The sequence below is a fragment of the Cavia porcellus genome, unplaced genomic scaffold, assembly GCF_034190915.1.
Source record: "Cavia porcellus strain 051 isolate PalLab524CR breed Dunkin Hartley unplaced genomic scaffold, mCavPor4.1 scaffold_13, whole genome shotgun sequence".
NCBI lineage: Eukaryota > Metazoa > Chordata > Mammalia > Rodentia > Caviidae > Cavia > Cavia porcellus.
Genome location: NW_026947496.1, coordinates 71,285,073 through 71,313,070, shown reverse-complemented (window position 1 = coordinate 71,313,070; position 27,998 = coordinate 71,285,073). Strand labels below are relative to the sequence as shown.

General features: G+C 36.5%; 1 protein-coding gene across 39 annotated transcripts in view; it reads right to left on the bottom strand.

Moving 5' to 3' along the window:
* Clasp2 (cytoplasmic linker associated protein 2) overlaps positions 1-23,203 on the bottom strand; it is a 223,748-nt gene extending 200,545 nt beyond the window's left edge. For 15 of the 39 annotated variants that reach the window (XM_063260394.1, XM_063260399.1, XM_063260397.1 and 12 more), the window contains exon 1: positions 22,807-23,201. In XM_063260394.1, the coding sequence (XP_063116464.1) occupies positions 22,807-23,001 (195 nt within the window). In that variant the 5' untranslated portion in view covers positions 23,002-23,201. Of the gene's footprint in view, positions 1-22,806 lie in introns of all 39 variants that reach the window. The other 24 variants (XM_063260382.1, XM_063260387.1, XM_063260385.1 and 21 more) reach the window with 3 other exon arrangements.
* Between the last annotated feature and the right edge of the window lie 4,795 nt (positions 23,204-27,998).

Sequence of the window (27,998 nt, the reverse complement as noted above, 5' to 3'; positions counted from 1 at the left end):
TGCTGAAAACTAAAACTAGATCCATGTCTACCACCACGCACTAAACTAAAATCAAAGTGGATCAAAGATCTAAATATTAAAACAGAAACACTAAATCTACTGGAAGACAAATTAGGTAAAAATCTTGGAGACACAGAGGTGGCAGAGTTCATAAATAAAAATCAAACTGCACGGGAAACACGTCCCAGAATCAACAAGTGGGATCTCATCTTATTAAAAAGTTTTCACATGTCAAAGGAAATCTCCAACAGAGTGAAAAGAAAATCCACAAATTGGGAAAATATCAGCCAACTGTCCCTCAGAAAAAGAACTTCTGTCTAGAATTTGTAAAGAATTAATAAAAATCAGGCACCCAAAATTCAAGGTCCCAATCCAAAAAATGGGCATCTGAGATGAATACATACTTCTCAGATGAAGAAATACAAGTGGCAAATAAATACATACAGAAACGTTCACCATCACTGGTCATTTGTGAAATGCAAATTAAAACAATGCTGAGATTCCATCTCACTCCAGAAAGAATAGGCAAGATCAAGAAACCAACAAACAACAAATGCTGGAGAGGCTGTGGGGAAAAAAGGAACTCTTCTCCACTGTTGGTAAGAGTGTAGACTGGTGCAACCACTGTGGAAATCAGTGTGGAGATTCCTCAGAATTAGAGATTCCATTTGACCCAGCTATCCCGCTTCTGGGCATTTTCCCAGAAGAACTGAAAACATCATATATATGTGGTGATATATGTGCACCCTTGTTTATAGCAGCACAATTTATAATAGCCAAATCTTGGAAACAGTCCAAATGCCCATCAATTAAGGGATGGATAAAAAAGATGTGGTATTTTCATACAATGGAGTACTAGTTAGCTATTAAAAATTGCATGGAGACTTTTATAAGTAAATAGACACAACTTGAGACCATATTCGTAAGTGAAATAAGTCAAACACACATGTGTAAATACTGTATTGTCTCCCTAATGTAAGAAACTCAAAAATTATACATGTTCCAAACTCTACAATAAATACTGTGTAAGGATAAGAAATTGTTCAAAGAGGAAAAGTAAATGGAATAAGGGAAAGGAGGAAAAAAGGAGGAGAAAAGAAAAAAGACATAAATTTGTGTGTGCATAAATATATATTATGATAGGTAAAATGACTATACTACTAATTGGATTAGTTACTGGAAAAGAACAGTTAATACTCATATGTTTAGATCAATTTTACCTGTCTATATCTATTAATCTAAACAATTCTCTTCAAGGTAACAATATGCAATATTACAACCATTGTCAAATTCCTACCATCTTGTTTTGTAAACCTATACTGTTATTGTATTTGGTTTCTTACTGTTGTTTGTATCACTGTATTGCTTTTTGTCGTTCTTTTCTGTGCCTTTTTTAATCGTAAATTAAAAAAAGAAAAAAAAACTGCAAAAAATTTAATTATATGATGAGTACACTGGCTATTATAAATCAATACACCAAATGTCTTTTTATTTTAGTGTATCAGAAAATCTAATTTTAAAAACAAACAGCATTTAAAGTACTCTCAAAAAATGTAAATAATCAAAGAGTAAATCTAACAACAATGTGTATAAGACCTGTTTGAACAGCCAGGCATGGTGATGCACACCTGTAGTCCCAGCACCTGGAAAGCTAAGGGAGAACCACTGGGAGTTTGAAGCCAGCCTGGACAACACAAGCAAAGTTAAGGCCAGTATGGACTACACAGTGAGACCCTGTCTCAAAACAACAACAACAAAAGAAACAAACCATAGTGGGGAAAAAAATGTTACTGGAAGATATTAATGAAGACTAAAGATTTAGACAATTTTTATGGCTAAAGATCTGTTATTACAAAGACATCAATATCTCTCAAAAACATGATATTCAAAGATAAAACCCCATCAATTTTCTGCTCCAAAAGACTATGGTAGGTAAATATGACACAGCAAATGCCAAAATTTGTGTTACACACAACTTTCCTGAATTTCTATTTGGGTATGTTTTCAACTCAACCTGTATTTTGGCTAAAGGTATGCTTAGCAATAAAATACCGAAACTCTCAAAAGGCCTAGAGCAACATTCTGCTTTGTTCTTCACCACTTCTTTAAGAACCTAAATGCCACTGCTTACATCTCTTAAAATATAAAAAGGCACAGGATCTCTCTCTAAACAAACTTTCTAACAGGCAAAAAACAAAAACTCTTTAAATCTAAATTTTGTGCTAACTTAAAATTTAGGATTTTTTAAAATCCATGTAAGTCATTTTCATTTTCTCTCACCTCACCCTCCCTTCTTTTTCCTCTTTCCCTTTCTTCCTCATTCTATAGACTCTTCTTCTCCCATTTCTCTCCCACCGTTTTCACTTATGCATCACAGGTCATTGAACATGTTTGAATAACCTAATGTCAATAAAATCACAAGCAAGCTGTTGCTTTGGCTACAGAGTTGCCACTGAATAGAATGTATAATCTTCCAGTTTAGTTCAGAAATGCTGTCCATAAACAACAAAGCTAAATAAATGCATAAGATAGTAATGACAACAGCTAATTAAAGATTACAACTAAGACTTTCTTTGTAAAATCAGGTAAGTTTGCCATCTAGGAAAGCACATAAGCTTAATTCACAATTACAAATGTTCTTCCACCAAAAAGAAAAAACATGCATGGTTCAGAACAAGCATTCTTCTAAAATGCTCCTTTCTTTACTAGGAAATATTATAGGTTTATCAAACTTTCCTTTCCCAAATAATTAAAAGTATGTTTAGAAAATTAGGCCTCCCTGGTAAGCGGCAGTGGTGTGGGAGGCTGTGGCTGTCCCAGGAGGAGAACCAACAGCATGTCCTGAGATCTGCGCCATGTTGGAACTTAGGGCGCTGGGAAACCAAGCAAACAGCTTGCCTCCCTAGTAAGTGGCTATGGTGTGGCAGGCTGCGGCGGCCCCATGAGGAGAACCACCAGTGTGTCCTGAGATCTGCACCATGTTGGAACTTAGGGCTCTGGGAAACCAAGCAACTAGCTCGCCTCCCTGCTAAGCAGTAAGGAGCCTACTGGCACATGGGGCTAAGAATCAAACATCCCACCTCTCCCCACCCACCCATTAGCGAATGGAAGCCAGAGATCTGAGCATCTCTTGGGAGGTTGACCATATACAATATAGCAAATAAGAGGTATTTCCTTCTACCATCTCTTTGAAGGCAAATATTTTTACCACTGTTTTGCTTTATTCTGATTAATGGTATTGCTCTATTTAATATTCTGTATTAAGTTCTATAGTGTTCTGTATTTTGTTTTATTTTGCTATACCTGATTGAAAGAACAACTATTGTGAGGATAATAAGATATACTGTGGTACCTATTACTGTTATCTCAGTAACCTGCTGTGAAGTTCTGTACCAATTTCACTACATTGTCTAAACTGGCTTTGTTGTGTTGTATTTTACTACTTTCAAAATAATAAAAAAAAATTTTTTAAAAAAGAAAGTTAATGGGACTGACAGTGTAGCTCCGTAGTAGAAGTTTACAGATTTAATTCCAGCACTTGAAAAAACTGTAAATTCCAAGAAAATTAGTACAATATTATAGAATAGGTGGTTAAATAGTTTGGTATGTATACACAGGTTAAATTAGTAAAACTCAATGGTGTACAAATTTTGAGAACCTGAAGAGAAACCCACTTATTTTTACAAAAACAATGAAAGTTTCCCTCTAAAAAAGATAAATGAAGTGACTTAAAATTAAAGATAGTAACAAGGTCCCTGTTAGTGGTGGATTACAAAAAAAAAAAAAAGAAAAAAATCAATGTTTTTTATGATGGATATCTAGACGCCCCCAGCCCCAACCTCATGTACTCATGGGTGAGGCTTTTGGGAGGTGACTGGACCATGCTAGCCTGATAGTGGATTGGTCCACTGATGGGTTTACAGCTGGGTGTGATGTTGGGAAGTGAAGCCTGGTGGAAAGAGGTGGGTCAGTGTGGGTAGAACCTGGAATGATACATGGATATCCTTCCTATTCTCCCGATGGCTACTGCTTCTTGCCTGCCCTCCCCTGCCACCCTGCCTGGAAACCAACCAACCACACCAAAACCTCTGCAATCTGACTTGTGAGCTAACATAACTCCTTTAACTTGTGGATGTCAAGTATTTCCTCCTGGGGCTGGGGATTTACCTCAGCGGCATAAGCTCCTGCCTCGCAAGCAAGTGGTCGTGAGTGCGATCCCCAGTACCGATTAAAAAAAAAGTATTTCTTCCTTTAACTTGTGGGTATCAGATATTTTGTCCCAGCAATGAGAAAAGAAATTACAACAAGGTCCTTTGTATTGTTGCCCCGATTGATGTGCTGTGAATTTTTTTTCCTCTTCCTCCTCTTCCTCCTCCTCTTTTTCTCTTTATCCTTGAATAAATTGGATTTTTTAAAAAAGGGAAAGTCCTTGGAGAGAAAATGGCCATTTAGTGAGTGTCTCCAAAATAGTACTAGAAAAACAGGATGAGGGATGTAGATAAAGTCTGATCCAGAAGAATTAAATTAGATGAAAATCTGGCTGGACTAAAATTCAATGTTTAGGGAATGTCTGAGGTAAAACTGGACCACTCCAGCAGGCCCCACACCCCACCCCAGACCCAATGTACAAGTCAATCTGGGAAAGGATCAGACTAATGGTCAGGCATTAGTGGACTACAAAGTGAGTTCAAAGCCAGCCTGAACTACGTAGGAAGACCTTGTCTCAACATCTCCTCCAAAAATACAAACAAAACAAAACAGACTAGGGAAAGAGTAAACCCTTCAATAATGGCCTGGCTAACAAAACAAGACTCACAATTACCGTAACCCCTCTACTGGGCACTCTGAGTGAGATATTTGCAACGTGGATATTCAGAGAAGCTATAAGTAGGAAAACAGAGTGAGTAAAAAGTCATGCACCTGCATTCTGAAAACAACAGCTCTACAGTGCCAGAAAATGGTAGAATTGTGGGAAAGATTGTGCCCAACAGAAAAAAAAAAAAAACACATTACCATTTCCCCCACATGCAACAGGAAGGAGTACTGTACTGTACTGCAGGACATTCAATTTGCTACCCACTATTGCTAATGGGCTCTCATAGGGGCACACCCAGTCTCTGAGGTCGGGACTGCCAAGGCATGGAGACAAAGACTGAAACAGACAAGTATGCGGAGGAGTGAGTAGAGAAGGGCAGGTCTGTGAGAGGAAAGACAGCCTGGTGGCCAGGTCAGAGGGCAGTCTGGCAGAGCTAGAACAGTGTAGGTGCTCTCCCATTGTTTCCCTGAACAGGAGGGTCTGAGATGGATGAGGACCTGCCTACCACCCTGCAGTGGCAACGAGGGCCCCTCTGCCAAGAGTGGGGTTGGCCCTTGGTTCTGCGGGTGGGATCAAGATATAAAGATACCTGTGGGTAGAGAGACAATGAATGGCACCTAGGCTAATGCCCTTCTGGCCATAAACAAGGCGAGGAAAGTAGGGGTGGGGTGGGGAGAGACACAGACATTCACATCATTTAACCCCTGAACCGACTAAGGGAGCAAGATCTGCAGTCGCGTCTGGGACACGCCTTCTAACTAGGACAAGGCTCAGGGGGAGTCATAGCCCTCAGCACTCTGAACAGGCAACTGACTGATCCACAAGGGAAACTGCTTAGCTGCTCAAAAATCAGACTGTGACACCAGTGTAAAGGGACCTGTGTCAACTCTCTGAGGTATTGCTGTAACGACTGTGTGGGGATTTTTTATTTCTCTTTCTATTTCAGTTGCTGTAGTCATTATTTGATTTTGGGTCAGCCTGTTTTGTTTTGTTTTGTTTTCATTTTTTTCTAGTTTGTTTTTTCCTTCTAGTTCTTTTTTATTTGTACTGCTTTGTTATTTTATTTAGTCTCCAAGATTTCCTCTTTGACCTCCTCCCTCTTTGAGTGTGTCTTCTCTTTATTTTTTGACTGTTTTATCCCTATTCTTTCTACTTCTCTCTCTCTCATTATCTTACCTCCTTGAATTCCCTCTTTCTTGTCTTCTCTACCTATCTAATAGCATACATATAAGGGGCCTGAATAAGTGCATTAGAGAGTAAGAATTAACTAGTGGTATAATTCAAACACCATCATTCAAGAGCATGTCAGGATAATCCTTAATAAAACTGGGCTTACAGGACCCAAACAAAACTACCTACAAATATACAAACAGGTTCTGACAGCTTCCCTCAATCTCAAATCCATCTGCATGCCTCTTCCTGCCTAGACAAACTCTCTCAAACTGCCTCAATACTAGCCCTTTATCCTAGCTATAAAATTAACTCTAAAATCTGACATCCTATTTTTTTTACCTACCAACATTTCTCTTACGTAACACTGACATACTCCCTGCCCTTTTCCCTTGCTCTCTTCTTCCACTCTCCTCATCCTAGATGAACCACAAATAGCAATAGAATATAATCTGCAAAGGATACTGACCAAAGATTAAAACTGTCCTAACATGTCTTAATGTTTCTGATTGATATATAAGTGGATCTCTTGACATCCCTATAGCCAGTAGAAATTCTTTCCTTACAACATAGTGAGATTACTCAACCTTATTAAACTGAATAGGTTCAATAACTCTTGACTAGCCTGGGCATGGCGGAACAGGCCTGTAATTCCAGCACCTAAAAGGCTGAGGAAGAAGGATCACTCCAAGTTCAAGGCTAGTTTATGCTACACAGTAAGTTCAAGGCTAGCCAGGTACACAAAGCAAGACTACATCTCAATCAATCAGCCAATACAAAAAAAAAAAAAAAAAAACACCCCTTGACAAATACAGCCATGAAGATATTACTAGAAAACAGAATTAACTAAAGAAATCTTCGTATCAATGACAAAAAAAAAAAGGAACATAACAAAAATGCCTCCAAATACTCCCAATTCCCCCAAAACAGATCCAAGGGACACCAGTGGAGAGGAAATCAAACACCAGAATGGCAAAAATGATTAAAGAGGAAGCAAAAAAACAGTGAGCTCAAAGATGACATGATCCAAAATAAACTGGAACTATTAAACAAACTTACTAATCTGGTTATAGAAGAAACAAACTAAAAAATCAGAAGAGATGACCAAAACATGAATGACAAATTTACCAAAAAAACAAACTCCAAGAAATGGTGCCAAACAAAAATTCCAGAGATAAATAATTCTATTAAATTTATAATTATCAGAAATGACCAGCGTGTAGAAATGACTTCAGAAATCAAGGATGAAATGAAATCATATACTCAAAGAAAGCTTAAAAACAAAAGAGCAAGAAAAATCATATAAAAGTTACTAGATGATGTTAAGACTAATGTAAGGCAAATTGGAGTTAGAAATTAGAGGACTGTACAGATGGAATTAAAAAAATTTATAGAAGTCAGAGCAGAAAACTTTCCAATGATAGGAAAAGAAGTCAATGTACAGATGAGGCTTACAAAACACTAGGTAATTACAATGAAAAAGAAGCTCAAAATGATAGGATTCCAACAAAACTTTCAAAAGTTGTCAAAGAAAAGCAAGTCATCTCTAAAGGTAAATCATTAGGATTACAACAGACTTATCAACACAGACATTAAAGCCTATGAGAGCTTGAAATGAAGTTTTTCCAACCCTAAAAGAAAACTTCCAACCCAAACAAAACAAAACAATCTTTCAAAACTGAAAGAAAATTAAGGACATTCTATAACCAAAAAACATCTTAAGAAATTCATAAATTGTATACCAGCACTCTAAAAAAAAAAAAAAAAATTCAAGAAAATTCTAGGCAGGGCCTGGGGATTTAGCTCAGCGGCATAAGCGCCTGCCTTATAAGCAGGCAGTTGTGAGTTCAATCCCCGGTACCGATAAAAAAGAAAAAGACAAAAAAAAAAAAAAAAAAAAAAAAAGAAAGAAAATTCTAGGCAGAGACAACGAAGTCAAACATTTAAATGTCATTGGCTCACAACTACAGGCCCATAAAAGAAGCAGTAGTTATAATGGCATTATTTTTGACATTTGAGAAGCTATGTTGAAATGTATATGAAAATATTACGTAAGTTAATTAAAAGTTCAGATTTCTTTGCTTTTGTTGTAAGTATATCAGCCCCATGCACACTTACAAATCAATACAAGGCAATCATAAATTATAAATGTTAACAATCAGAAAGACTGCAGAGTGGTAAAGACTGCAGAGTGGTAAACAGCAACAAACCAGACCCCAGAAAACAACTTGGGCAAGAAGGGGAAGAAGGGGGACCCCCGGGACCCAGCGAACATTAGAAGGGAAAATTGGAACCTACAGAGAAAGTGAAGAGACAGACCACTACACAAAAAAACGAGGTTGCAAACTGCACTTTCTCCCCAGCTCCTGGCTCCTAGTTCCTGGTGTGAGAGGGGAGGATTGAATCTACAGAGACACAGTGAGAGGGGGTGACTCAGAGGACATTTTATTTGTTTAGTTTTTCTGAAACAGAGTCTCATTATGTAGTGCAGGCTGGCCTTGAACTCAGTATGTAGCCCAGGCTTGCAGCAATCCTCCTACTTTCCCACCTGAGTGCTGGGTTTATAGGCACCATACCTGGTGACAAGTTTATTACTGTGAATGTTCACATTAGAAGAAGAGTGTGTTCAAATAACCTAATGATTATCGTAAAAGAATGAGAACAATTCAAACCCAAACCTAGTACAAGGAGGGATCAGAGTGGACATTAATGAAATTGAAACTAAAAAAAAATACAAAGAATCAGTAAATCATACAGCTGGCTCTATGAAAAACTAAAACACACAAACCCTTCATCAGACTTCCTAAACATTAAAAGACCTACATCCGTCCAATTAGAAATGAAAATCACAAAATCATAACAGAAATTGTTGAAATCCAGATAATCTTAGTAATTATTATGAAAAATTATACTCCAGACAATTAGGAAGTTAAGAAATGGACAAACTTCCAGACAAAAATTACCAAAACTTAACCAAGAAGATTCAAAACTCTGACACAAAATTCAGTTACAGGAAAGTGAGACAATAGGAAAAACCTTACCAACTCAGGAAAGTCTAGGATCTGACAGATTCATCACTGAACTCTACAAGGACTTCTGGGAAGAACTAACATCAATGCATCTCAAACTTCAATGAAACTGAAAATGATGGCATACTGCCAAACTTATTCCTGGAAGCTAGCATTAACCTTGATTACAAAACCATGATGGGGATCCAAATGAAAAAGAAAACTATACACCAATCTCTTTAATGAAGATAGCTGTACATATCTTCAACAAGATACTGGCAAACAAAGTGTAAACTATCATCAAAAAGATCATACATCATAAACAAATAGGCTTCACACAAGAGAAGCAAGGACAGTCCAACATTGGCAAATCAATAAATGTAATACACTACATCCACAAAAACAAATATCACATGACCATCTCAAAAGATTCAGAAAAAGTTTTTGAGGAAATTCAACATCCACTCATGATTTAAAAAAAAAACCTGACGAAAATAGGTATAACAGGATTTTATCTCAATCTGATAAGTCATTTATAATAAACCTACTACCAACATCACATTAAATGGGGAAAACTTAAGCACTTTCCCTCTAAAATCAAAAACAGGACAAGGAGGTCAAATATAACCATTCCTGTTCAATGTAGTACTCAAAACATTAGCCAGAGCAACAGGCAAGAGAAAAAAAATGAAAGAGATATGTTTAGGAAAGAAGTCAAATTATCATTATTTGTAGACAACAAAGTCCTTTACATTAAAGATCCAAAAATTCCATCAAAAAACTCATAAAATTAAAAACCAAACTCAGCAACGCAGCACAGTACAAAATCTAAACATAGAACTCAATAGCATTCCTCTATACCAATAACAAACCCATTGGGAAAGAAATTAGGAAACAATACTATTAACAGCATCAAGAAAAAGTAAATACTTAGGAATTAACCTAACCAAGGTTAGGTTAACAAACATTACAGTACTCTGAAAATAATAATCAAACAGGATAGCAGAAAATGAAAGATATTTCCTGTTCAAGAACAGGCAAAACCAATATTGTCAAAGTGACCATACTTCCAAGACTGATGATAGATTAAATGCAATCCCAATCAAGGTACTAAGAGTATTATTCACAAAACTAGACAACACAATCCTAAAATTCATATGGATCCAGAAGAAACCCAAAACAACCATGGGCAAAAACACAACAGGAGGCATCATGATCTTGGGCTTCGAGTTATATTACAAAGCTACAATTATAAAAACAAAACTAGACATGTGGATCAATGGAACAGCATAGAGGATCTAGAAACAGAGGCAGGAGAAATGAGACCTTGTTTAACCACTAATGTTGAGAAAACTGGCTACGCATATACAGATGACTAAACTAGACAATACCTCTCAAACTGGACCAAAGAGCTAAATTCTTTTTGTACCAGAGATCAAACTCACGACCTTGCCCTTAGTATGCAAGCTCTTGAGCTGCTGAGCTAAATCCCTGACCTAAATTTTAAAAACACCTGGCTTGGTTTCAGATAAAATAGATAAAACTCTTCAACAAACAGAAATAGGCAATGTATTCTGTTTCTGAAAAGAATCCCAATTGTACAAGAAATAAGATCAAGAATCAACAAATGGGATTATATCAAATTAAAAACATTCTGTACAGTAAAGGACAACCAACAGAGTAAAGGCACAACATACCGAATGGGAAAAAAAATGTGTCTGGCTATTCCTCTAACAGAAGACATTAGTCTATTCTAGAATATATAAAGAACTAAAAAAAAAAAAAAAAAAAAACCCAAAAAACAAACAAAAATCCAAATGAAATGGAGAAGACACTTGTAAGAATAAGTACAAATGGCCAATAAATATATAAAGAAATTGTCTACATGTCTGGCCATTAGAGCAATGCAAATTAAAAAAAAAAAACCCACAGACATTCCATCTTCACCAGAAAGAACAGCTAACATCAAGAAACCAAACATAACAGATGCTGGGGAGGCTGCAAGAAAAAAGGAAACTTTCCACGCGGTGGTGGAAATGTGAACTACTAAAACGACTACGGAAGTCAGTATGGGGATTCCTCAAAAAACTGAAACTAGAAACTGCATTGAACCCAACTATTCTCCTCCTCCTGGGTATCTTCCCAAGAGAGTTAAAAGACATCATATTACAGTGGTAAATACATACCGATATTTATAGCAGCACAATTCATAATAGCTAAATCCTGGGAAGAGCCTAAATGTCCATCAACAGAGGAATGGATAAAAAAAATACGGCATTTATGCACCACAAAGTACTACTCCAGCATAAAAGAAAAGTTGAGTCATTTGTAGGAAAACAGATGCACACTGAGACCATAATGTTAGGTGAAATAAATCAGACATACAATTTTAAATATTGCATGATTTCTCTTATATGAGAAACACAAAAATAAACAGCAAAATAAAAGACAGTTAATATGAAATGGGGAAACAGATCTTTTGAAAAGGGAACAAAGAAATTGGGGTGGGAGAAGTGGATAAAGTGATGAAAATTAAGATGTGTTGCAAACACGTACAAACCTCCCAAAATAAATGTAATCATTACATACTACAAACATGTACTAATAAAAATAAAGAATTATAGTAGTTATTATTGTCCTCCCTAAAGTTGAATCTTGAAGACCTAAAAAGCCTTCATCATCCTGTAATGATTTGATTAGTTCTATAATATGCAATAAGTATATAAAGTGGGTGAAGATGGGGACCACTATTTGTAAGAAACTAGAGACAGATAGATAATGAAGATCTCCAGTGGACTTGCTTTGAAATCTGTATTTCTTTAAATTGTTTTTTAACTGTTTTGTTGTTTTGATATGTTTAATCTTACCCTCTTTGAGATGTAAAACAAGTGTGTAGGACTGATAACCATATTACTGAGTTTTTGTTCGATTATTGAGCAGAACTGTTTGCAATGTCACTTTTTGAATGTCATTTTAAATACTTTAATTTTGTAACCTGAACAGCTATTTCTAAGATGACAATATGTAACTTATCAACCAGCGATTTCTTACCGTTTGTTTTTCTGTAATTTTGTATTATTTCTACCCTTTTTTATCTCCATGTATTTTTTTGTTTCCTTTTCTTTAAATAAAAAAAAGGAAAATAGTCTAATTAATGATAATATTCAGCTCAGTCAAGAGAAAATATGGTCAGTTAAAACCTTAATGAAGTGACTGTCACATGGGATGGTCAAACTCTGAAGTCAGTATATCAAAGAAATGAGGTTTAGAATTTACAGTTACAGAATTTCACAATCATCAACAATAATGAATCACCAGCAACCACACATCCATAGTGATCTGAATTGTTAATGGGAGCAATTTCAGCAATCACACACATTGCTACAGCTATGTATCATTATGTCATCTTGTTAGTCACGCTGGCATATTTACACATGTTAGTATACTGGATCTTTCATATCCATGGCTCAGAATTATCCAATCTCAGGTGCAAAATATTTTTTGCAAAAAAAATGGGTCCATAGGGCACTGAAATTGGAAATTAACAGCAAAAGAAAACATGGACACTCTATAAATCCATGAAAATTAAGTAACACCCTCCTGAACAACCAATGGGTAACATGAAATTAAAGAAGAAATTAATAGCTACAACTGCATGAAAATGCAGATACAACATACTGAAACCTGTAGGATACAATGAAAGCAGTCCTAAGAGGGAAATTTATATGGGTGAATTCTCACATTAGGAAAACAGAACAAGCACAAATAAACAACCTAATGTTGCACCTCAAGGTTCTGGAAAAAGAAGAGCAAGTCAAACCTATACAAGGATGAAATTACAAAGATCAGAGCAGAAATTAATGCAACTGAGACTAAGAAAACAATACAAAGAATTAATGAATCAAAAAGTTGGTTCTTTAAAAGAATAAATTGGTTCTTTGAAAGAATAAGTAAAATTGATGAACCCTTAGGAAATCTTTTCAAAAAAAGGAAAAATGACTCAAATTCATGCAATGAGGAATGCAATGGTCAAATATTACAGAGCCTATGGAAATTCAGAAGATAATCAATACCTATTTTGAAAATCCTTAACTCTCATAGGATGAAAACCACAGAAGAAATAGACAGATTCCTAGGTATGTATGAATTACCAGAGCTGAATCAAGAAGATATAAAAATTCTGAGTAACCCAGTATCAGTCAATGAAAGTGAAAATATAATTAAAGCCAACAAAGAAAAGTTCAGGTCCTGATGGATTCAATTCTGAATTCTACAAGAAATTTAGAGAAGATTTAACACCAGTATTCGTCAAACTCTAATGAAACTCAAAGGGAAGCAAAACTTCCTAACTCATTCCTGGAGGCAATTTATTACCCGCGACAGATCCAACTACAAAAAAAGAACTACAGGCCAATATCCCTAAGGAACACTGATGCAAAATCCTCAATAAGATACCAGCTAACAGAATGTAGCAAATCATCAAGAAGATTATACACCATAACAAAAGTGGGATTTATCTAAAAAATGCAGGGATAGGGCTGGGGATTTAGCTCAGTGGCACAAGCACCTGCCTGGCAAGCCAAGGTCAGGAGTTCGATTCCCGGTACCAAAAAAAAAGAGTGCAGGGAAGGTTCAACATATGCAAATCACCAAATCAATAAATATAATCCACTATATCAATAAAACCAAAGACAAAAACCACATGATCATTTCAATAGATGCAGAAAAAGGTTTTGACAAGGTTCAACAGTCATTCATAAAAACACTACAGAAAATCAAAACAGATGGTCTTTATCTCAATCTGATAAAAACCATCTATGATAAACCAACAGCCAACATTATACTAAATGAACAAAAACTGAAAGCTTTCATTCTAAAATCAGGAAAAAGACAAGGATGTCCACTATCACCACTCCTATTAAACATAGTTCTGGAAACACTAGCCAGAATAATGTGACAAGAGGTAGAAATAAAAGGAATAAGAATAGAAAAAGGAGAAGTTAAATTATCATTATTTGCTGATGACATGATATTCTACATAGTAGAGCCCAAAAACTCCAGCAAAAGACTTCTAAAGTTAATAACCAAATTCAGTACTACAGCTGGATCAAAGTCAACACTCAAAAATCAACAGTCTTCCTGTACACAAACATCAAATCAACTGAGAAAGAAATTAGGAAGCCAGACACTTTACAATAACATCCAATAAAATGAAATATATAAAAATCAATCTAAAGGATCTATATATTGAAAAATACAGTAAGCTGTAAAAGGAGATAAAACAGCATATTGGAAAATGGAGAGAGATATTTTGCTCATGGATAGGAAGAATGAACATAGTGAAAACGGCCATACTCCCCAAATTTTTATACAGATCTAATACAATTTGATCAAAATACCATTAGCATACCTCACAGATCTAGAGAACACATTCCTAATATTAATATGGAACCAGAAGAGACCTAGAATAGCAACAAAAGCAGAGGAAGAGGCATCACAATCCCTGACCTGCAATTACACTACAAAGCTACTGTGATAAAATCGGCATGGTACTGGCAAAAAATAGACCTGAGGACCAGCACAACAGATTAGAAGATGCAAACATGACTACAAACACACTCAAGTACCTTATTTTTGACAAAGGGGTAAAATATGTTCACTGGAAGAAACACAGCCACCTCAATAAACGGTGCAGGGAAAACTGGCTTCCTGCATGCCAAAGATGAAACTAGACCCATGTCGATCACTATGCACTAAAGTCAAAATGGATCAAAGATCGAAATATTAAAACAGAAATAATCTACTGGAAGAGGAAATAGGAAGAAGGAAGAAATCTTGAAGACATGGATGTAGGCAGAGACTTCATGAACAAAACCCAAGCTGCAAGGGAAATACCTCAAAGAATCAACAACCGGGAAACTCACCTTTATTAAAAAAATTTTACCAGGCAAAAGAAATCACCAACAGGCTTCACACTGTCTTAATATGTTTGATGCTATAGTATATGAAGTTATACTCAAATAATTCAAGGAAAGAGACACTATGGTGACTACTATTATGTCAGATTATCTGGTGGTGAAACACAATGATGCTTAAATTGTTCGGTTCTGACCTGTGTTTTCTGTTACTATGTCCTCTTTTATCTCAATCTCCCACTTTTTAAAATTAATTTATTTTTTCTTATTTTTTAATGAAGGAAAAACTAAATTTAAAAATAGCGGGATATATTACAGTAACTTTTTTGTTTTCCTATTAACCTGATTTGAACCCCAGTATTGCTCTCCCCATCTTGTTCTGTCTGACTTTACTATATTCTGTTCTGTTTGATAGTATCAAGTTTGAGGGCATAGGCAACCACTTTAAAGGCAATAAAATTTACTGTGATGCCATTATGGTTTGACTATTATCTTCTTTTGAAATCCTGTAAGGTCTCCAGTGTAGGTTTTATTGGTCTTGTTCTGCACCGTTTTGTTCAATTCTATTATACCTGATGATATGGGCAAGAGGCTTTTCAAGATAGCAAGAGGCATAATGTTAATCATTTTTAATCACCTGGTATTCTATTTTTGCATCATATACAATATCCATCTTTCTGTTCTAACTGACTCTGTTTTGTTTTGTCACATTTGGTTTTATTCTCTTCAAAAAAAAGTAATAAGAACTATAGGAGTAATAAAACCCAAAGAGTGTAATTGTTATTGTAAAAAAGAGAGGAAAAGAAAGTGGCCTAAAGGATATAACTGCATGTATATTTCAGTGTGTAGGATAGAAAACCATATTATTGAGTTTTTGTTGGATCATTGAACAGAACTGTCTGCAATCTCACTGTATGAATGTGTACTTTGTATGCTTTAATTTTGTAATTTGGACAACTGTTTCTAAGATGACAATATGTAATCTATTAACTAGTGATTTCTTACTGTATATTTTTTTCTTGAAATTCTGTACTACTTGTACCCTTTTTTTACTGCTTTGTTTTTTTTTCCTCTTTTTTCTCTTTAAATAAATAAAAAAAAAGAAATCACCAACAAAATAATAAGACAACTCACAAATTGAGGAAAAATTTTAGCCAAGTGTCCCTCAGATAAAGATCTTATATATAGAACATACAAAGAAATGAAAAAAATCAGACCCCCCCCAAATTCAAAGATCCAACCAAAAAACAGGCATCTGAGATGAATACACACATCTCAGATGAAGAAATACAAACAGCAAATAAATATGTGAAAAATGTTCAACATCACTCAACATTAAAGGATGCAAATTAAAACAACACTGAGATTCAATCTCACCCTAGAAAGAATCACTATCACCAAGACATCAACAGAAACAAATGTTAGGGGTGCCTGTGAGGAAAAAGGAACCATTTTGTACTGTTGGTGGGAGTATAGATTGGTAATCAGTGAAAATCAGTGTGCAAATCAGTGTGGAGATTCCTCAGAAAACTAGGATTAGAGGTCTCATTCTACCTAGCTATTCCCTTCTGGGTATCTTCCTAGAAAAATTTAAAACATCATACCACAACAATATATGTGCATTAATATTTAAGCAGCAAAATTCGTAATAACTAAATCTTCAAAACAAGTCAAGTGGCCATCAACTGAGGAATGGATGAAAAGGATGTATTTTTATACAATGGAATACTACTTAGCCATTAGGAAGAATAAACTTGAGACTTTTATAGATAAATGGGTACAACTGGAGACCATACTCATAAGTGAAATAAACCACATTTGTAAACACTATATTGCTTTTCTGTTGTAAGAAAATGAAAGAGTAAAATAAGTTCTAAAATACACAATAGATACTGTGAAATGGGAAGAAACTGTTCCAAAGGAAAAACGAAGTAGGATGAGTGACAGGGGAAAGGACAGTGGGGAAAAGGGAACAATGCAAGTCAGCTATACTATTACTGTCTCTTAGTTCATTAAAAAGCAAGGTTTGTACTAATATTGATTGGAGAAATTTTTATGCCCATATTTTGCACCCTGAGCAACTGCTTTAAAGATAACAATATGTAATTTATTATTTTGTTACAGAAATTTGTTTTACCTTTTTCCCATAAAATAAAAAAAAAAAAAATAATAATAATGAATCCACGCAGGTGTGGTGGTACATGCCTGTAATATCAGCACCACCTCCTTGGCTGAAGCAAGGAGGTTTGCTGCAAGTTCAAGGCCAACCTTGGCTACATAGTGAATTTAAGACCAGCTTGTCCTACAAAGCAAGACTCTGTCTCAAAAAATATATATAATAACAACAACAATAACCATAATAATAATAATAATAATAATAATAATAATAATTGGTCTGTACTGAACAGGTATAGAATTTTTTTCTTGTTATTAGGCCCTAAGCTAGTGGTGGTGAACCTACAGCACATGTGTGGTTTTTCTTTTAAAACAAACAATGTTAACATATGAGTTGTTTTTTCTAAACTAAAACCTCAGTATTCAGGTTTAATTGTAGTGTTATACTTAAGGATAAATAAGTGAGTTCTGGGTTGCAGTTTGGGCACTTGTCTCTAAAAGGCTTCCCAGCATTGTGCATAAACAATGTAGCATAACTATCTCTACACGCTACTTACATCATATTAGGTATTCTAGAAATAATCGATTAAGTACTCTAGGAATGATTTATTCTATACAATAAAGGTATAAGTTATACACAGATACTGTATTTTGTAAAAAGGACTTGACCATCTGTGGATTTTAGTACCCAAGAAAAGGCAGGTTCTGAAACCAATTTTCTACTGATACTAAGGAAAGATTATATATTTTATCTTATAAGTTATGTATAATTTTCCTACTATAGTAGTTAGGAAGCTATATGAATTTTTAAAAATTATGCATATTGGGTATTGTTTATACATTTTACTTCAGGATTGTAAAGGAGACATTAAAAAGTGATACTGAACCTTCCAGGATTGAACATCATTGATTTAGAAAATTTTCATGCCTATGTACAAAAGTGATACTATAAAGAAGACAGTGTTAACAAAAATAATTTTTTAATGCTCATCCCATATAACAGTAAAAGGAACAGACAAGACCCATATACATAATGAGTAGATAAACCACTTTTTGTTTTTGCCAATTAAGAAAATGTTATATAATATTTAAGAAAGTGGCAATTTAAAGGAACTATAACTGAGGTGATGCTGATGTTGGGTAGTACAAACCACAAAAATGCCAAAGGGGCTGTGATTTTTGGATTCCAAGGAAAAGACGTGAGATTTTAATATACTACTTAGCATAGCACTGCATGGTTACAATATAAATGCTATTTACTGTTTTCCCTACGTTTAGAGTCAACTTGGTGTTATGGTTGCAGACAGAAGGTAATGTTACTAATCCTCCCAATGTACAATGAAATTAGAGCTCACAGTACTGAAAAATCATAAAAGCAAAAAAAAAAAAAAAAGAGTAAAATATGAGTATCCTAGTCTTGGTAGGTTCAAGTATTCACCCTCTCTTTTTATCAAGTCTATGATCTAATATAGAATATTTATGTCTCCCTTTGTACAAAAGGAAGAAAATAATAATGCTGACTTCCTGAAACCAAATTAGAGATTAAATGAGATGATGTAAAAAAAAACAAAAAACCTTGAGACAGTATCTAATACTAAAGACTCATTTAGATGATTATCATACTTAATAGCATTTTATGAGGACAATTTTTATTATCATTAGTAATGCATACCACTTAGAATTTTTCAGATTCCTGAAATTGCAAGACTCCTTAGCAGAAGTCAAATGCCAGAGCAAATGTTACATGTACACCTATTGTCTCCAATTAAGACCACCAAACTCAAAACCCCAACGTAACACCTCATTTTTTATTTTAAGCAACTTTTCAAATCCATTAACTCAAAACCAAACTTTTCGCTTCCCTCACCCAATTTGTTCTACTCTTGTTCTTTCTATTTCAATATACTGCACCATCTATCCTATTGCTCATGTAAGGTAGTTATTCATAATTCTTGTTTCTCTCATTCTTCAATCCAACATGAGATCCTAATGGATCTACCACAAATCCAATCCCAAATATTCTATTTCATAGCACTACCACTACTACCAAACAAGCCCCTGTTCCTATTAGCACCCTGCTTCTTCTGTTGTTTCTTTACAACTCACTCTCCAGTAAGGACTACACCTACTTCTGCCTTAAGGTAGGTAACAGTCTTCCATTCAGAATAAATCTTACAAGGCTGCTTCCACTTACTTTCCCAATTTCACCTTCCTTAATACTTCACTCATGTAAATTCTAACCTCAAACTAGGGCATCTTCTTCCTCTGTCTGAAGCAATCTTTACTCCTATGTTTATCTGTTTAATGTGTGTACCTAAATGTCTCCTAACTTTGATTAATCAAAATATAGTCTCATCTTCATTTTTTTCACGACATTGATTTTATATGATCTAATTTGTATGCCCATCTGCCTGCTTCTTTTTAAATTTTTTGGGGGGATGGGTGCTGGAGATTGATACTGCAGCCTCACACAGGATAGGCAAACACCCTACCAACTAAATTCTAATTCCCAGCCTGTCTATCTTGTTTTAACACAACAGGGATCTCACCTTCCTATCCTTGGTAAGCTACCCTGTCAATGAGGTCTTTAAAAAGTAACCATTTAAACTCCTACATCCAAATTCGGCCTAACATTTCCTATTCCCTTCACTGTTTTTTCTCCATACAATCTATCACCATATAATACACTACAGATGTTACTTACTTATTCTGCTTATTCTCCTCTCCTCACTAGAATATAAGGAAGGCCACAAAGGTAAAAACGTCTTTTCACTATTGTAGCTACGGTGCAAAAAATATAAGTGCTTGTACATAGTAGGTCATCAATAAATATCTAAAGATGATGGCTCAGTAAGTCTTGCTGTTCACAATTGAATCCTCAACATCGCAAACGATACTCAGCATACAATCAGCACTCAAGTGTACTAAAGCAATGATTGTTACTGAGCCACTAAACCAGCAAGGTGGCATATGCTTGTGATCCCAGCTTACACGGAAGGCTGAGGCAGAAAAAAGAGCAAGTATGAAGCCAGCCTGGACAATTGAGTGAGACCCAGCCTCAAAACAAAATTTAAAAATGAGCTGAGGATGCAGCTCAGTCCTCCCTGGGTTCAATCCCCAGTACTTCCAGCAAGAGATAGAAAGACTAATTCTAAAGCTTTATCAAACTCAAAGAAAGAAACGTATTTTGCTCAATATAACTTTAAATTTTAGCAAATTCCAGTTGTATGTTCAAGAATTTCTCTTTGTAGAGATAATTATGTTTTAGTGTATCTGGAGAAAAAAAAAAAAAAACTCAGTTTGGCAATTCAGTTTATAAAACCCAAATAGACTAAAGGAGGAGAACAGAGCTCCAGAGATCCAGCCATGGAGAGACTCAGGCAGCTTATTCGCCAGCCCTCTTGGTAAGCACCTGCAGCTTGGGCCTGGAGGAGAACCATTACCTGTGAGCCTAGTGCCACGTGAGCTGAAAATCAAGCACCCTTCTCCCACCTGTCGCCTCCCCCCTTAGCTACTGGGGATAGATGTTTCAACATCTCTCGGGAGGATGAGCATATGCAGTATAGCAAATATGGGGGATTTCCTTCTATCTTCTGTTTGAAGGCATAGGTTGTTTTCACTGTTTTATGTCTCTTTTGCTCTATTCAGTATTCTCAATTGGTTTTACAATGTTCTATTTTTGGTTTGATTTTACAATACGTAATTGACTGGACAGCTATTGTTAAGTTAAAGAGATATACCATAGTACTTATTACTATTATCCCAGTATCCTACTGTGAAATCCTGTACCAATTTCACTGCATTGTCTCGATTGGCTTTGTTCTGTCTTGTGCTGTTGCATTTTTACTACTTTCAAAATTAAAAAAAAAAAAATACATGTTAAAAAAAAACCCAAATAAACTAATTAGACTGCCCTCTCACTAACAATGTCAGATGTTTTTATACTACCAAATTTAGTAAAAACAAGAAAACTAGTTAATGAAAAAGCAGAAAATTGATGAATCAACAGTGAGTAGACAAGAAGATTCTAATCTTCATCAATCCACATCAATATGTGGACGGACTGGAGTAAGCAAGGCACAAGGTTATTCATTCAGTGTAACAGGAAAGAAGGTAAACTACCTTGGCAGAGCTACTACAAAGAACGTAGACAAGGTTGGAGAGCCTGTGCCAGTTCTCTTCTGATCCTTTAAGTTATCTCAGGCCGCAGTTTCTAATGAGAAGCCTGGAAATAATACCTGATAAAACAGATGTGAGCCCCAAAGGATTCTAATTCAAAAAGAAAAAAATAGCACTGAGTGAAAGTAGTTCTCAAAAGAATGACAGAAAAATTGGGATACCACAGTATCACAGAAACCAGGTGTTCTTCACAAGACAGCCTGCTCAGCTGTCACTTATTGATGGCATTATAGGAGTGAAACAAAGCAAGGCCAATTCACTACCATCAGTACTGAAGATGGCACATCAACTTTCAACTGAGAAGATGATCGAAAATACCAAAGAGCTTTTTACAACAGGTTCTGCTGCAAGACAAAAATCAATCGTCATATCTGTGTATAGGCCTTCCCTACAAAGCAAATTTATCTTGTTTTTTCCAAAGAATAAATAATCTTCAAAAATGTATTACTATATAATATTAGTAAAGCACAAGTTTTCTCAAACTGTTAAAAAATAATAAAGAGTTAAGATGTCATGGAGCATAAAACTGGTGAATTCTCCAACTGTTTAAAAAGTCTAATCTTTCTAAAACTCATAGGTTGTATCATTAAATCTGCTTATTTGTAGATTTTGTTTTCTGTGCAGACAAATACTACAAAGCACAATCTAGTCACTGGATGTAAGGATATGCTACTGTATTACTAGGATAAATCACTTCATCCCCGGGAGATTCTGGCCAGCATTCTAAAGCAACACTGCCACCAGCAGACTAGAAAAGTAATAGCTAACAACTACGAATAAACTAGGTATTATTTACTCAGCCTCCTTAGGTGGCTATATTACAATCTACCTACTAAACGATTCTAGATAAACTATTCATATATTCTTGCTCCTCATTCTTTTTTTCCTCCACCACAAACTAAACCTAGTAGCATATGGTTTCAAATTCCGCATTAGACTTCAAATGCAGTAAAGCAAAATAATACAGGACATTCAGCTGTTTTCCAGAGTCAATAAAGGAAAGGCAAAGAAATAATATCATGAGGTCAGCATCTTTTCATTAGATTTAATGGTAAACGCAATCAGAAGCCTGATTACGCCCTTAAGATGCGTTTGAGACGAAGATCCCAACCTTCCAGACATACAAAAATTACGAAAGTAATAAAAAACACATTCACTAGAAAACAAACAAAAATTAAAACGGGATTAATTTGACATGTCACTTCAATTTAAAATAGTATTGTTATGTCCCTGCGTCTTAGCGTTCACACATGTGTGTAATAATGCCTTAGACCCCTTTACTGTATGTAAAATTATCAACTGATTTTTTTAAAACAAGCGATACTGTGCCTTGCGCCAAATAACCACAACGTGTCACGGAATCGCTGAATTTGTCATTGTTTCACAAATGTGGAAAAACTTGGTCGCTGTGGAAAGGAAGGCTCCGGTTCGCGTGGAACCGCAGGCTCGCCAGCCGGGCGCGCCACCGGACTCCAGAGCGCCCCCCAAAACAGTACAGCGATCGCGCGGCTCCGCAACTCGGGAGTTCCGCCCGCCAGACTCAGACGTCCCGGATTAAAGGGCTGGCTAGGGAGGGCGTACCCCGCCCCGCGGCGCCGCTTACCCGGTAATTGCTCGAGCCCACCCAGCCGGTGAGTGTGTCCACTGTCTTGCCTAGGCGGCTCTGGTCTTCCTCCAGATCTGGGATGGCGCCAGGGGCGCCGAGGTACAGCAGGAGCTCCTGGCCGACCTGCAGCCGGCCGCCAACGTCCTTCTGCAGCACCTGGGAGCTGAAGTATTCCATGCCGCGGGGCTCCATGGCTGCGGCCGGTCGCCCGCCCTCACGCCCGCGAAGGGCCAACTTTGGCAGAGCACCGCCCAGCCGCCAGCGAGAGTGGGCGGGACGCGCTCGGCCCGCCCGTGGCGCAGTCCCAGGGCTCGGTGGGCCGCTAGAGCGACGCCAATCCCAGAGCGGACCCCAAACTAGTCAAACTCGGCGCCCCCCGAGTCCCAGCCAGCTTAAGAGGCCGCGGCCGTCAGTGACGTCAGCACGCACGTGACGTCAGCGCGATGCCGGCGAGCGCCAGCCCTCCAGGCTACAGCCTAGCAGCGGAGGTGGCCCTGTTGGCTGAGGAGTGTGCTGGGGTCGTTGGGATCCGCTCGGGCACTGTGTGGTGTTGGGGTGTAGTCGGGTCAACCTAAAGTTGGCAGTCGTGAGAAGCAAGCAGTTCTTGACCAGCTGCGTTCGCAGGACTCTGCCTGCGCTCTGTAAAATACAGACTGGCTGCAAGTTTTCCTTCACTTTAATCAGTACAAATAGTGTGAAAGTTTCTGGTACTTGGAAACTCCCTCCCTGCCCCGCCATTTTTTTTCTAAAATCAGAGTGCATTTTAATATTCGTCCTCTTGAAGGGCTAACGAAGTAGCTTAAAGTAGAGCGTTTGCTTGGCATGCTGGGTTCATCCCCAACGCACATCTACACACCTACAAAGGTCCTTGCATCCATGTATCACCATAGTCTTAGGTAATAATCGCTGATTTTTAATTTATATGCATGTTTAAATGTAAATTCCATTTTTGGCCAATATTTATTCGTGAACCCCAAACCTGGAATGAAGACATAACCTATTTCTGTTAACCGAGAAATTCCCACACACTCCCCAGTTAGTAACCACTACCCTCTGTACAATTCTAGTTTGATTTCTCTGTTCCTAAATTTACATAGATTTTTCATCCCGTCTGTGTTTTGAGATTTCACTTAGGGCTATGATTGTCTTAAAAATCTCTTTGTTGCCTAATACTATTTTGGTGTGCTATAATTTGTTGATTTATTTACCTAGTGATGGGAATTTTGCTTCTAGTTTTTGATAATTATAAAGTAGCTATAGCGGACTGTATACATACAACTTACGTTGACAGGTTTTTGTATCTCTTGGGCAAATGCCAAAAACTAGAAATATTGGGTCTTAACATTTCAGAAGAAACTGCCAAACTTTACCAAAATGGCTGAACCGAACTCATTTCTACCCGCAGTGCTTGAGAATTCTAGTAGCTCTACATCTTTCATTATATGGTTAGGATTATTTGTTGTAGCTTTTAAAATGGGGAAGAGTAGTCTATAATATATTCTAATGCAAATGGTATTTATCTTCCTGCCAATTATTCCCAGCCATGTTAAACAATTGTCTATAAAGGTTGTGTCTCCTCAGGTACCCAGATAGCTTCTGGAACTATAATATTCTGTCAAGCTGAATGATTTCAATGAAAATTGACATTTGAAATATTCTTAACTAATAAGTTTTCCAAGTGCAAAAGAACACAACTAATTTCGGTGTTCAGAAGGGTTTTTTTTTAAATATTTTACATTTTTGTGTTGTAAAGTTTCTTCCATCCATCTTTAATTGGCTGTAATTTCCCCGAAACTGCCTCAGTCGAGTAAATTACATGTAATCATTTTTATGTGTCAACTTGATGGCAGACCTTTTAGAGAGACGTGCCCAAAGTGGAATCCAAAACCCACTTATTTATTGTAAAATGCGAATACTTTAATTAAATATGAATACTGTAGGTCAGAAAAAACACATACATTAGCATTTTTTGTCAGAAAAACAACAGGCATGCCAAAGCTTCTCCATCACTAGGCTAAGGAATTGAAATACATTGGAACTGGTGAGCTGATAGGGATATATCTGAGTAGCAGGAGCACCTGCCTGGAAAGTGCAAGGTCCTGGGTTTGATTTCCAGTACAAAATAAAAATGAATGGTGAGCTGAGTAAAACTCATCCCCCTCCAGAAGGTGAATAGGCTTCATCCAATTCATTGAGAGTCTGAATGGAACAAAATGATGGAAAAAGGGTAAATTTGCTCCCTGCTTAAGGTGAGAGAGCCATCTTCCCTTGTTGTCAGATGTGGTACTCTGGTTCTCAAACTTTTGTACTAAGACTGAGACACCATCGCACCCCAATTTTTGAGCTTTCAGAGTAGGACTGAATTATACCACTACTCTCTTGTTTCCCCGGCTTGCAGACAGGGATTGTGAGACATTTTTGCCTCCCTAACTGTAAACCAATTCCAGTAATAAATCTTTTATATCTGTCTCTATATAGTCCATTGGTTCTGTCCCTTTGGAATACCTGTGACCAATGCACTGTGTGGTAACTATTCTTTGGCTATCTGAGGGTTGCAGAGAAATATAACAGGATCCTTCCCACAAAAAAAAAAAAAAAAAAGAAAAGAAAAAGTTACACTCCATTTATTGATGACCAGACTATTACTTACATATCTTCTTGGTGTTTCATTAGCTCATTAGCAGGTATCTTCAGAGCAGCTGTAATGTACTAAGACACTATCCCAAATTCCATAGATGCTAAATCCATTTCTATTTTATCTGTGTCCACAAATTCATACAAAGGTAATGGTATGATGTGATCCACAAAAGCCTAGACATCAGACTTCTCACAAAGCATGGGAGTAGAAGAGTTACAAATGAGGGACAGCTTCCTAAAAGTGCTTATATTTAAATTGCATTTTGAGGATAATTAAGAGTTAACTGTTATAAACAACAAGAATAATAAAGGAGATGGATGTCTTGCAATAGGGAAGTGACCCAAGGGAAAGATCAAGGAGTGAGGAGGAGAAGGGAAAACAAGTATAATAAATTTGGGCCATGTACTGGGACCTAATGACCTCAATTAATGTAAACATTATATGCCATAACATAAAGAGAATAGTATCAACAAAAATGAGATGGAGTTGGAGGAGGTGGGAGGAAAGGAAAAAGGGATTTAAAAAAAAAAGCTGTCATGTGTACATGTAACCACTCCCAAAAATAATTCTAAACTGCAGGACTGCAAATGTACTAAAAAAATTAAAAATTAGAAAAAGAATTGATGGCTGGGGATTTAGCTCAGCAGCATAAGCGCTCACCTGGCAAGTGGGAGGTTGTGAGTTCGATCCACTGTAAAAAGAAAAGAAAAAGAATTGACTAATTAGAGAAATGATTTCCTGAGGAATAGCATGTATATATACAAGATATAGTCTTGACTGTTTGATTCAACATTTGTTATATACTTACTAAAAATACGTATATCTTTACCCGGGTCACTGTTGTTTCTCCAGCGTTCAACAAAGAGGGAGACAAATTTCCCAATTTTCAAGTATGCTTAGTGGCTTTGTTTTTTCCTAGCACTTTCTGGATCAGAAGACAGCAAATCATGTACGGAATAGTTAAGTCCAAACAACTTTATGAGTGCTCATGTCCTAACAGTTTATAACCAAATGAAAAAATAATATTCATAACCATAATTTTTTTTCATTCTTAAACACTCTCACTTACAAATAGAATATTTTTGTCAATTGGTCATGGCTCAGTTTCTGAAATCTTGGAATGAAGTTGATACTGTCAATATCACATTGCACACTGATTCTAGGTCAGTACTTGTATTTTAGCATGGAACTGTAAGAAACACAGCCTTGCAGGTATAGGACAAGAATGTATCATAATTTAACTGAAACTGAAATTCTTGGAGTTACTCTGTGTCTAACAAATGCCAAGTACCACTGTTGGTCTTTAAAATGTAAACAGTCTGGGTGCTCTTTGTGAGCTTCCTGAAGGTGCCTTGTTCCCTACAACAAATTATCAGAGAAGCAAGAGAACAGGAAACAGAAATGTCAGCTCATTCAGAAACAAAGTTTGGATTCACTCTGAACCTGACTTCATTCCTTACCATGTGTTAGGCCTTTTAATCCTCCAATAAACCCAGTATGGAAGATATTATATACCTAATTGAGAAAATAGAAAGCTCAGACTCAAAGTTTATATCACTGACCTTGTTCATGATTTCAAATCCATGATTCAAATCCAGAATGTCTGGTTCCTTAGATCTTTCAAATAGATAGCCTTAAAGGGAAGAAAAATGGGGGCGGGGGTGGAGGTTGAATAAACTACCACAATAATGGCATTCCTTGTATAATACATTGTATTTCTTTGAACATTATGTTTCCAGTTGGGGTCTGCCTATCTCTGAATTGCTGTTCAAAAAAGTGAAGTATAAGGATGAAGGAAGTCGGTGGAAATTTTAGGAAAGAAAATGGCACTGGAAAACATCTACATTCTTTCTTGATCAATCACTAAAATATATCTGGAAACATGTTTCTATTTTAAACAACAAGACCGAAATAGATCATTTAAATACAGGAGACTGACTTCCTGACCTTATTTGATCACTATTTGTGGTAGTAATGGAAACTTTGAGTAGACTTTGTCCTGACATTGGAGTCTATTTTTCATGTGAAACTTAGAAAACAAATCACACACAGCTAGTTTAAAACTCTTCAACAAGCTCGGCATGATGGCACATGTCTGTATCCCAGTGTTCAGGAGGCTGAGGCAGAAGGATCATTACATCTTTGAGACCAGCCTGGACTACAAAATGAGCTCAAGGCCAACCTGAACTACATAGGAAGACCCTGTCTCAAAAAGACAAAAAAAGCAAACAAACCAATAACAACAACAAAAAGCCTATATAACAAATGTCCACCTGGTAAGCTATCTTGTTAGATATTGAGGCAGGGATAGAGGGAGTAAGTGGGAGTGGTTAATGAAAGATGTGTCAGTCTCTCCTCAAATGTTAAGACAGGTATTACATGCAGGTTCATATCAGCTATTCATAATAGCCCAATTGATTACCACAAACATGTCCATTAACTGAGTTGTAACTGTAAACAATAGAAATCTACAAAGCAGTAAAAAGCAAACTACTCAGTGAGGATCAATCTCAAGGACATAACACTGAGTTACAGGAATCCAGGCACAAAA